Source organism: Temnothorax longispinosus, chromosome 2 (genome assembly GCF_030848805.1).
Source record: "Temnothorax longispinosus isolate EJ_2023e chromosome 2, Tlon_JGU_v1, whole genome shotgun sequence".
Lineage (NCBI taxonomy): Eukaryota > Metazoa > Arthropoda > Insecta > Hymenoptera > Formicidae > Temnothorax > Temnothorax longispinosus.
This window is the reverse complement of record NC_092359.1, coordinates 6,654,540-6,666,795: the sequence shown is the minus strand read 5'-3', so window position 1 is coordinate 6,666,795 and position 12,256 is coordinate 6,654,540. Positions and strand designations below refer to the sequence as shown.

Below are 12,256 nucleotides of genomic sequence, written 5' to 3'. Positions count from 1 at the left end.
TTTATTTGGCAAGAGTAATATTTAATTATTGATACAGATAAAATACTGAAAATACATAAATTTCAAGTAAATAACGCGCAAATAAATCCAATTTATAATTTAGCGTATGAAATGTAGGCATTATATATATTATCAATGTGCACTTTCGTCCTGGGGTTAATTGACTCGTGTGAATATTCATCCATTACACATGAATACTCAATTGCGCTGATTAACGACTTTTGACGGCGAATTAATAATTAGCGACCGTCGGGCGCTCAATTCTCCCCGATTATCTTGACGACGGCGATGATTTTTCGTGGCGCCGAACGCGAAAGTCTCGGCGCGTGTCGCGCAAGCTGGACGAAATAAAACAATCCCGGTGTTTATATACACGTCTACCCCTTCCGCGGACCCCTCACGTGAAATGGCTACAAAATAACACAATTACAACACGACCACGGGCTCACCCTCGGTGACCGGCGCTCGTCCTCGTTCTCACCCCTTGTAATCTCGCTCTTTTCTCTCTTCCCTCCGATTCTCGTTGCTCCATTACAGCACCGTTGCAGGGAAAAAAGAAACGAAAAGAGAGAGAGAGAGAGATTTGCGATAGAGGGAAGAGGAGGATAAGATCTATAAGGGGAGACAAAGAGAGAGGAGAGATGGTGAGAAAGAATGAGATAGGAGATAGGAGAAAGGTATAGGAAAACGGAGGCAGGCCTGACCGACTCGTTACAAGTCTATTCAGACATCCGGAAAGAACAGCGCGTGCCGGTATTCATTTTGTTGACCGGAACCATTATCTGCCCCTTCGCTCGTTTTTTTCTCTCTCGTTCTCTTTCTCACTTTTTCCTTTCAACCCCAAGTTCAGCCACCGACGTGGCCGCTTTAAAACCTTATGGCTAATTTATTAATCCTACCAGGGCAACCGCTCGCCCTCAGTTATCCGGTAAACCTTTTTTTACCCGGCACTAATTAAAAACCAGGAAGCTTCAGCGATCCTTCCTCGAAGTAAAAATAACACCGATTTCCTCTATTGCAATAAGATTCGTGACGCGTTAGTTTGATGTCCTCTGTGCTTTAGTTTATTTCGCAACTGGACCCACTTTTATTTGAAAGAGCAATCGAGCAATTCTTTGACTTTAATCTCTGGGAAACTCTGCGATTTCGAAACAAAATTAATCCGCGGAGTTTCTTCTCGAGGAATTACGCAGGGTTTCGAACAATCCAGACGGCGTGTGCCGTCGTTCAACTTTGAAACTCGGGGAGCTTCGTGGTCCGCAAATAAAGCATGCCGCTAATGACGTCACGTATCGTAATCCAATTTATGGGGAGGTGGGCGGATAGTGCCGCTCGCCTTAAGAAAAAGGCGAACACCTAAGTAGGGATCGACTTTTCTTTCTCTATCCATCTTTCCCGTCGGCTCTCGCTCTCCTGAAACGCGAAATGACGACCTGATGAAGTTTCTCGGCGTCACGGCACTCGATTGGCGAGCCCGGAGACGTAGCTGGCTAAGGGATCAGGCCCGGGCGGAGGATTAGTACACGACAAAGTTTATAAAAGTGCGCTCACTTCAGAGAACCCCGTCAACTAACCTAAAGCTGGCCTCCCCTTAAGATTCCTCCGAAGTCCTTTCCCATACCCCTTAACACGCGTGATAAACCTACCTATATTCCCCGTCGCGGCCACTGCGATGACGTCCAGCACACAAATGATCTCATAAGACGAGATCACTGCTTTCGACTTTACGAATCGGTAAAGAAAAAGTTGAAATTTAGAAATTTATATTTTTATAGTTATTTCATAAATTATTATCGAAAGAATATTTATTTCTTTCTTTTTGCTACGTATTGCATTGTATTATTATTATTATTATTATTATTATTATTATTATTATTATTATTATTATTATTATTACATTACATAATTATTAGCATATATAAAAAAAAATTAAAGATATACTTATTGGTATATAAACTGTCTGGTGAAAGCTTTGTAAAAATGATGCGCCTGATGATTATGAGCAAATTATTGTTAAATGGATGTCTCTTATGGAAGCTTGAAGATATAGCATGTGAATGAAACATACCTAATATAGCTTTCAGCCGATCACGCTGTCTAAGGATTGGGTAGGAACCTTTAGTTACATTTATCGCTCACGATTGAAATAAAGAGAACCTTGCCGAAGGGTCTCATATTAACCGATTGGTACTTCTCGGCTACCTGCAGTGCACTAGAAACCCGTAATTGTCTGGTCACGCGAGGTCGTCTCGGGAATACGAACGCGATCATACGTGACGTGCGCTATACCCACCATTAAGTTAGAACTGGCGCACGACCAGATGGTACAATTGGTTGCTTGAGCATGCTCGTCTGGCACCGGTCATACTTTCGTGTCGCAAGAACAGAAAGGACTTGAAAAAAGTTTCGAAAAAATTTAGAAATTATACCGACGAATTATCAGCTAATGCAGATCTCTAATGGGCAAGGATTGTGTATCTTTAAATAGATCCTGACGAAAGGCATCGTGCCGTGCGTGTCTGCGACAACTTACTCACAAATGGAGATATTTGCAATTTGCGAGCAAAAATCTACGAACTATTATTGAGCGTGACGCTTTTCTCACTCGGCCGAATAATACAGAACGAATAACGAATAATACGAAAAAATAATGCATAGATAGGGAGGAACGAAATATCACGTGGCAAAACTTTTCCCCGATCGCTGGCAAGTTTCGCTCTGTCGCGCGGGAATGAGGTATCTATCTGGTCTTTGTTTCGCGGACAGTTGTAGGCCGGCCACATACCCCGTGCTAATCCCGAAGGCTTAGTCACGGGACAGAGAAATCCCAGAGGCTATTCACAAATGCGTAACTCGTGCGACGAGATCCAGGCTGACCACACGCGAGGCCATTTCCACCCTTCTGGACCGTCCTTTCAACTTTCACTTGGGGCCTCTCGCCACAGGATTGGGGAAACTCATCCTGAAAAATGCTACTAAATAGCATGCACGCCCGACAAAGCCGTATAAATTTTTTGGGGGAATCTCTTTTTGAAATATATCTCTAAAGACAGTTATAGACAGAGAGATTAAGAATATAATATATATATAACAAATTGTTATTACGAGATATAAAAAATCTTATACAAGCAACATATCTAATTTAAATATACAATATATTCGAAACATAATTTTTTCTTTTTATACGTTTATTTATTTTATAGTCAATAATCATATAAAATTGAAATATCATTGGATTGATACAAAAATGCAGAAATTTTTAGAATTCTTAGGCCTATTAATTATGACTTTCTTCATATTATACGTACATATCTAGCGAGATAACTTTTTTTACATATATGAATTATTTAATTTAAGAATTGAAATAGACATGTGTCTCTCGCCGTACTTGCTCGCAGAGTCTTTCGCCTAGGCTGTTCAACGTTCTCTGTGAAGGATAACGTGATATATTGGCAAACGGGGAGTAAGCTATATTCTGGTTCGATGTGCAGAATGAAACTACGCGACGATGTCGGACACGTCGGCTGTCAGCCATTCAATAGTTAATTTCTATTCAACTGCTCACGTCGCTGGTAATACCGCATGCGAGCATACCGAAATATCATATTATTTTTTATATACTTTTTATGTTCGCACATTTTTTAATTTTAAGATCATAATAAATTAGTTAATTAATATTCCTTTTAATATATTTATTGGTTAATTGTAAATTATTTTAATTTGCAAAATAATACGTTCCTGTATACGTTACAATACTTATTCACGAAAGACCGTTTCATAAATAGTATTGGCGTAAAACTCGTTATATCGAAGACAAAATTTAGATAACGCAAAGTCGTCGCGTTAGTAATGTCCTAATATCTCCATTTAAAGTATTGGATTCGTATACGCGCATTCGGAGGAGGAGTGGATTGCGTGTGATATTTTCCGCGTCGATTGGCCGCAAGTGCAAGATTATAAAACCAAATGCAATAACAACGCATTAATGCGTATTAAGCCAACGCCGTATTCCAGTCGACACGTTCCTGCCGTGGAACAATACTCGTCGACAGTGTAAATATCCAATTTATTCAGAATTACAGTCCGCTTGTGTCGGGATTATCAATTTCGATGCAGAAATAACGCGTTGCAGAGATAGTGTAATGTCATGCGCTCAGTGTCATCGTAGTGTATAATTAATATCAGAATGCAATGAGCTGAGATAGATTTTCCCTGTCATGTTTTCAGCTTCTTAGCATTTGACTTATTATTAAAATTTATCACAAGAATCCCGCGATTTGCGCTTATTAATGACTACATATAGTACTATTCGAATAAATTCTTTATTTTTTGTATGAATATGTGAAATTTTAGAAATCTTATTATTATATGATACTAAATAAATTTTGCGACTTTAATTTCTTAGGGAACAATATCTAAGTGATGCATCTCGCATACTTATTGTGCTAAAAATTCAATTAAGCCTAGATCGGAGTGAAGCTCACGTAAAGCTAATTGTAAGCTCGTACGAGCTTAACGGCTAAGCTCGACTAAAAACTAGTATACGTCGTATCTCATGAATATCTGAAACGGCACTTAATAGACTAACATCTGGCTCTGCGTGGCGGTTTGATTTGTTACAGAGGGCAACAAGTGCCCGACCCCAGGCTGCACGGGGCAGGGTCACGTGACCGGACTCTACTCTCACCACCGCAGGTAAGCAATTATCGATAATTAACCTGCGCTCCGCACTCACCCACGGCCGATTACACACCTACGCGGTTTTACGTGGAGAATCGAGCGGCGCGTTATACAGAAACTGCAGACATCAATAAGCCAATTCGCGATCTGCATATATATCGAATCCTGTGTACTGCTGAAGCAATAAATGTGTGCGTGTTGAACACTTAAAAAAATAAATAAATGAAAAAAAATTTTTTTCGGCTTTAATGCGTGCTGCGCATATAATTTGTAAGAGAAAAGCTGAATATCTCAAACCTTAAATCCTATTAATCTTAAACCTTATATATTAAACAGTTTCTGTGTTTACAGTCTTTCTGGATGTCCACAGAAGGATAAGTTAACTCCAGAGAGTAAGTACTATTTTCTTAAACTAATTACTTCTTATTGTAGCTATATAGTGCATCTTCTTTTTGCGAGAGTGTCTTTTTCTCTTGAGGCGAGGAAGTGAGAGTGAATCATTGTTGTGGATTAAAACAAATTTTACAATTAAACAATCTTATCACTACAAATAAATAATGTCATTACTTTTGTTTGGAAATTTTTATATGTAATCATATTCTAAAAAAATATATCTACATCCGAATATCATATTTTTCAAATAATGTTTGCTTTTGGGAGGCAATTGGTTCGGTCTCTAATTTGGTTCGCTTTTTCTCCGAAACCATTTTCGATCAGCCTCATCATCCACAAAAGGCCATTGTTCTCCGCGGCTTCATCGCCTCATTAAACGCAACAAAAAATGTATCTTCGATACACGAAGTCAAATTAGAAAGAGAAAATGGATATTTTTCAGCGTTGAGCGCGATGCACGCGTCGCGTATATGCGTGTGCGAGTGTGCTAGTGTGCGTGTGCGTGTGCGTGTATATCTGTCTGTTGTATATTCTTTGCGCTTTTCGTTTGCGGGGTAGAGAGCTTTATTTATTGCGTTCCTTTTCGTTTTTTGATTTATCGTCCTGTTCGTAGTTCATTATATAGTAGAGAATTATATCACCACACTCTCGAACTTGGTTGATACTGGTCGTGCCTATGAACCCTCTGGAGAACTCGAGACACGGGCGGCGCGACGGGCCCGGCGTATGCGCACACGCCGGACACTTCACACACGGAGGACACTTGTGCGATTGAGTATAATTACGCAAAGAATTATACGGATGATCCAGCTTCCCATCGACGTGCGAGTTTCCGCAACGACAGATTCTGCCCTCCTCTCCCTCTTTCCCTCAATGACAAATCGAGCCGCTGCGCACGGAACGCCGACTGCATGCAGCAGCGTAAATAGGCGTAAAGTCCTCTACTTTTTATTTCTATTTATGATAAGTTTGCCCTCTCGATCCCTTCTCCCCGAGAACGCAGGATCTTCCAAGGCATCTCAAACTCGAGCGTTTGCTATATCGCTCGCTCGCTCGCGTACGACGGGAAAACGTCGTTCTCATCGACGTAGCACACCACCTCACACAGATTGCAAGTTGTTGTGTTATAATTTTCTGTCGATTAATTGATTGTCTTTACTTGTGTTTCTCTCTACCCGCTCGGTATACTTAATTGTACTTGTTACACATTAATTTGCGTTCCACACGTGATGTGACGCCGTGTACTCTATCTTTTTATCATTCTCCGATCCGTTTTACCGTTTTTCGTTCCCTCCCTCTTTCAAATGTATACTAAAACGTGCGGATTTCTCCTGATTTCTTCTATTCGGGTCCGTTTCGCGAATCGAGGAACGACACACTTGTCGCATTTAGTTCTGATTCTGTCTCTCCCTTTCGCGTTTCTTCTCGGGAAACCGCGCGGTGTCCAACGCGGATAATTATACTCAATGCATAAAGACAGCTCGCCTTAACGACACTTTATCACACCTGCCGCGTGCGTGTGCGCCGCGTCTCTCTCTTTCTCTCTCTCTCTCTCTTTCTCTCTTTAATTGTGTGTAACGCGCGTGTGTAAGAACGTGCCAAGAACGTGTGTCTGTAACCACGCCACGTGTCTCTGGGTTCTCGCAGTTCTGGCGATGCATGAGACCATATTGAAATGTCCGACGCCTGGTTGCAACGGCCGCGGTCATGTCAGCTCCAATCGGAACACACACAGGAGCCTGTCTGGATGTCCCATCGCCGCGGCCAATAAGCAGGCCGCACGCGAGGCACGACAAAAGGCTCAAGGTAAGGCGGTGTGCAGGACGTCGGGTGTGTCCGCGATACCGGACACGAAAATACTGTCGCTGTTCCAAGCGACATTAACGCTTATGTAAATGCTGCGAATAAGATAAGGAGGCTTGTGATTCTTGTGTGTAAAACATCCATCTCGCGTTTTTTTCGCAATCCGTTGCTCTCCCGCGTGTCTTGATTGCTCTCACTGCGGTAAAATTGCGAGAATAAATTCGCTGCGAAGTTTTTGCATGGATATATACGGCACGTTTGCGTTTACTGGAAAAAAAACACAGAATTATTATATATCGCATATGCACAGTTGATTGCTAAATATCGCTGACAGCTTTGAAATAATTCTATATTTATTGTCATTTCCTCGAATTAGATTTGCATTTTAATTTTTACGTGACATTTTTACAGTTTGTGATTTATCTCGAACAACTCTGATGATATAGTATTAATGGTCCAGTTAAAGATATAATGATTTGAAATATTCTTCATTTTGGAGAAAGTTTCATGTTCCATATAGTCTCTATAAATTCGATTATCAAGACTTTTTACAAATATTGTATGTATGATAAAAAAATACTGTAAAGCAGTATTCAAAGATTGTAATTATATTATACATATATAGATTATGCGCTACGTATGTCATTCAGAAAATTTATTCAGTCGTTTTATCTTCTTAAACTGGGCCATTGTAAATATCTTATAGCAACCGATAACTGCATGCTATTTGAAATGGTACTAGTGAGCGTTACAGTGCTTCTTATTGTTAGTAGCAAAAAGTAACAAAACCTTTATTATGATTTTTAACATCATGAAATTCATTATCTCACACAACTCGTTATACTTTTATGCAAAATTTACTAAATACGCAATCTCCCGCGATAGTGCCGGGAATTCCACCAGAGTACATCAGCACAAATCTGTTACCCCCATCAATGGACACGAAGAGCTATTCGCAGTACGGTTCCGCAACGCAAGACACGAAACCCGTACTAAGCAGCCTGACTTACGACTATTATTCGTCGACGACGAAGAACGCCGTGATTAACGTGAAGCCACCGAAAACGCCGGAAGACAACAGCACGTCGCGTCCCGCGAAGGTGCCCAAGACGGAGAATATGACTCTCAGCAGCAGTTGCTGCAACGCATTGTCCATGAGGAATCAAAACACGAGCGACTTGTTGGTCAAGACGGAGGATGCTGCGTCCTGCAGAGTGAATTCGCCCCCGCCCCCGCCGCCTCCCGCGGTACGACAAACGTACGATTCTTACATGAGCCAAGATTCGAACTCCTCGTCCATGTCGTCTATGGACGCGATGGGCTCGAGGTCATCCATAGGAGCGACGATCCATCACCCTGGCCAGCATCCGACGCATCACGTGCTACCGATGCAGCCGGTCGCCTATCCAATGCCGATGGTGGAAGACACCAGGATGAGCCATCAAATGTCCCAAAGATCCCCTTACGAGCCCACCGCCATGATGGCCGCGGCAGCGGCCGCGGCAGCCGCCGCAACCACTACGGAAGAGCTCTATCATCACAGATCGGCTGAACACGCGAGAGCATATATGCATCCTGGTGCTAGCAATATCGCGCGACCAGTGGTAACGTATTCCAATGACATAGCGGCTGGTAGAGGCTACGAAAACGCGGTAGTGAGCGCGGCCAATCATCGACCCTACGATCCCGGTACCACCGCGACATATGAAAGATACGATACACAGTCTTGCGCGCCTATCCCATCGCAGCAACAGCAGCAGCAACAACAGCAGCAGCAGCAACAACAACAACAGCAACAGCAGCAGCAGCAGCAGCAACAGCAGCAACAGCTTCATTCGAGGGCGAATATGTACTATCTGGGACAAACCGGCATGACGCCAGAAGAGCAGGAACGAGTTTATCATCAGGAAGCCGCGGCGGCCGCACAACAACATCAGATGGCGATGGCCGCCGCTACGGCAGCCGGGATGATAAAGACTGAAGATGGTAATTTATGCGAGATCTTCTCTGCGTGTATCCAAGACTCGCTTGTAACTAAGCATCATAACTCCACGAATGTTACAGTGAAATGCGTTACGGTCGCGCAAATGCAACAGATGCAGAAGCCCGGTGGACCGCCTACCTCGCCCGGGGGATCAGTGATGGATTTATCTACCTCCAGTGTTACGTCCACCAGTCCGCAGGTTAGTTAGAAATAATATGATGTTTACGAAAAAAAAAAAAGTATTGTGAGATCTTCATGCTTATCAATAACATGATTTACAGGCACCACCCTACGGTTCGAACAGCCTCAGTCCACAATATGGAGGAGGACAGACGGTGGGAAGTAGTCCTCAGGCTGCGGCGAGTCCCCACTTGACGGCTAGCCCTCAAGTTCCTAGTCCTCAAGGCCAGACTCTCGATCTTAGCGTCAATAGACTCCATAGGTAAATCAACCCGTTAATTTGCATATTTATAACAGATAATGAGAATAAGACCTTGAAATCTCAACTTTACAGGAAAAATTGTTTTCAAGCTCAATTAAAAAATTGAAAAATTATTTTAATGAAGAATCTAGAATCGACAAAATGCTCCGAAATAATAAACATTTGGAATACCATTACAATACTTAGATAAACGATTACAGATACGAAAACAGATACATATCTATTTCTACTGCAGCGGTGCACCCAGTCCACAGTATTCTACCGGCCACGGGGAAGCCGTCGCAGTTCCAGTGGGTCCGGGTTTTCCAGCCCCACGACCTATCGAAGAGCAGACTGAGCCCGTTGATTTCTCAACGGCGAACGAGCCGGTCAATTTCAGCGGGGGTCCGGGAATCAGGCCTGTACCCGGGTTTCCGCCGCCTGGAGTGCACGTCACGGCGTATAGTCGCGAGAGCACACCCGACAGCGGGGGTTCCCACTACATGGACGCCTACCGAGACCCCACCGGTGAGTTATCGTCGTTTATCGTGTAACTTCGCGGACAATCTATGATCCGTGTTCCGAAGATGCTTTACAACTGTCTTTGTAGTCGCGTTATATAGCAATAATCGCAATAATAATTATATAAAATTGTAAAATTTATTAGCTTGTAAAACTTATCCGTAAAAAATATTTTCTGCTGAAATAGCTAAACGCATTACGTCAATTTTTTTGAAATAATAACATTTAACGTGGAAGCTTCTCACTGCCATAGTATTTTGATACCAAGGAGCATTACCTGCTCATTTGAATACTTGTAACAATTATATAGTCTCTAATTTTTTAACAATGTCGTTTGCTCGTGCAATAACGTTGAATCGTAATTCGTTGCGAAAATTTAGCGACGGAAAATCGTCTGTACGATAATGCCGGCTGAAGATGAGATAGAGCGAAAAAACAAACATGGAGAAGGGTGCGACAGGGTGTCTTTAACACTATAAATTTTAACTGGCATATATATGCGCGGCAAGAGATACACGCGAAGCGTTAATGTGTCCTTATACAGGCGTCGTGTAACGTCAGGTGATAGCGGGGGCGACGCGGAGGAGGCGCATGGACGAGGGATTCGGAAGAGAACAAAGAGCCCGACGCCCCCGGGGGTCGGCAAGGGTGGCGAGGGATGTAGATGGGGTTGGGGGACGATACGCGGTTACAACCGTCGAATAAAAATTCACCAGAACAGTACATGACTGCCATAATAGGCACCTATGGCCGAACTCTCATTTTCCTCGGTCTCTCTGTACCTTGGCATTCCAAACCCGCGGCCGATTCTCCCCCTTCTCATCCCTTCCTTCCTCTCTCTCTCTTTCTCTCTGATCGTTCCCCTCGTTTTCTCCGTTTCCATCCTTCTCTTTCTCTCTTCTCTTCTCTCTCTCTTTCTCTCTCTTTCTCTTTCCCTTCATCCTTCGGCCTGAATGTGCACCGTGCGCACCCTTCTCGTCGAACCACCCCCCTGTGACGGTACACGGCCATTGTTAATTATCAATATTTCGCGTACACGTAGCGCCGGCAAAAGTCCGGCGCGGCCGATATTGTGCGGACTCTGACGCTGGGGAGTAGTTATTGAAATTGAAACATTCGAGCACACACAGCACCGTGTTCCCCGGCCTCGACGCACACAGGGCACGGCCGTGTTCACGCGACGTCGCGCGCGCGCGCGCGCGCACAGTCGGCCTTCCGTCCGTCGGCTATTTGCATTGCGTGCTCTCTCGACAAAATGAATTCTTGCCAGTAAATAAACGTGTAGATTTTACAACAGTTAATCAAGCAGCGGGCTGCTCCTGTAGTGCGCCTGTGTTCGCGCTATTTCCGTGTCTCCCGTTCGAGCGCGATTACATGGCGCGGCGCGTATGTGCGTATTTAGGCAGAGTGTCCTAGAAATCGTACCGCTTTCCCGGTATCGTATAAAAGTCAAAAGATTATACTAATTCGCTCCATAGTATTAACATTTTAGTATGCCAATTTGTGAATTATTTATATCTATAGAAAATTAACGGATTTTTTCTAACGAAGTAAACATTGAAAACACAAGTCAGAGAATCGAAGAAGATAACAAAATCTTTTTCCCCTAATGCATTTCAAGTTGTCAATACTTAATTCTGAATTTATCTTGATATTTAATTATCAAAATATTCAATATCGAAGAAATTGAAAAGCATGTTAAGATTTTTTTATTGAATACAGTAAATGCATTTTGTAAAGCACTTTCCGTTTTGCACTGTACCGGTATATTTTTACTTTTAGAGAACTATTGATATAATTGTTACTTTCTTTATTTATACAATCTCTCGTATATCAGGTTACGGACCGATGAGTCCTCACCCAGGATACGGGATGACCGGCGTTCAACCCGAATATCCTGGGAACACGTACACCCCTTACCCAACTGCAGGTTACAATTGCGGTGGAACTTACCCGGGTGGCCCAGTGACTTCCGGTTATCAGATTCCAGCGGGTTACACCCCGGCGCCGTGCTACAGCATGCCACCTCCGCAGCACACGGTTGGACCCCTCGATAAACCATCCGGCAAGGACGACAGGTAGGATATCTCTTTTATCCCTTTATCGCGATTATGAGCAACAATCCGACTCATAGCAAACTTTTATTTTTGTGCTATAAATATGAGTCTATATGCTCTTCGGTGAAATAGGAATCATTATTTTAAACTAAATGTTCGAGAGATTAAAAACTTTATGTGACGATACTTCAATACCGCTCGATAGGTCTCGATTAAAAATATTGCATTAAATCTGCCATAAGATCGGCCGATATTCTCACCGCGTATTTGGCACATCTCTCTAACTAAGAATTTATTCTTCCACTAGATGTATTCAATATACTTAAAACCAGATAGTGATTTGTGACGCTCGATACGCGATGAGAATCCAAATCGTTATTTAGCGTGAGGTAGCGT

General features: G+C 42.9%; 1 protein-coding gene across 17 annotated transcripts in view; it reads left to right on the top strand.

Annotated features, from left to right (window-relative positions):
• The window catches only part of LOC139808227 (uncharacterized), a 287,997-nt gene that overhangs the window by 263,198 nt on the left and 12,543 nt on the right, over window positions 1–12,256 (top strand). For 14 of the 17 annotated variants that reach the window (XM_071769970.1, XM_071769964.1, XM_071769969.1 and 11 more), the window contains 7 exons: window positions 4,623–4,695; window positions 5,032–5,072; window positions 6,721–6,879; window positions 7,762–9,059; window positions 9,142–9,302; window positions 9,538–9,809; window positions 11,641–11,881. In XM_071769970.1, the coding sequence (XP_071626071.1) occupies window positions 4,623–4,695; window positions 5,032–5,072; window positions 6,721–6,879; window positions 7,762–9,059; window positions 9,142–9,302; window positions 9,538–9,809; window positions 11,641–11,881 (2,245 nt within the window). The remainder of the gene's footprint in view (window positions 1–4,622; window positions 4,696–5,031; window positions 5,073–6,720; window positions 6,880–7,761; window positions 9,060–9,141; window positions 9,303–9,537; window positions 9,810–11,640; window positions 11,882–12,256) is intronic. The other 3 variants (XM_071769972.1, XM_071769967.1, XM_071769971.1) reach the window with 2 other exon arrangements.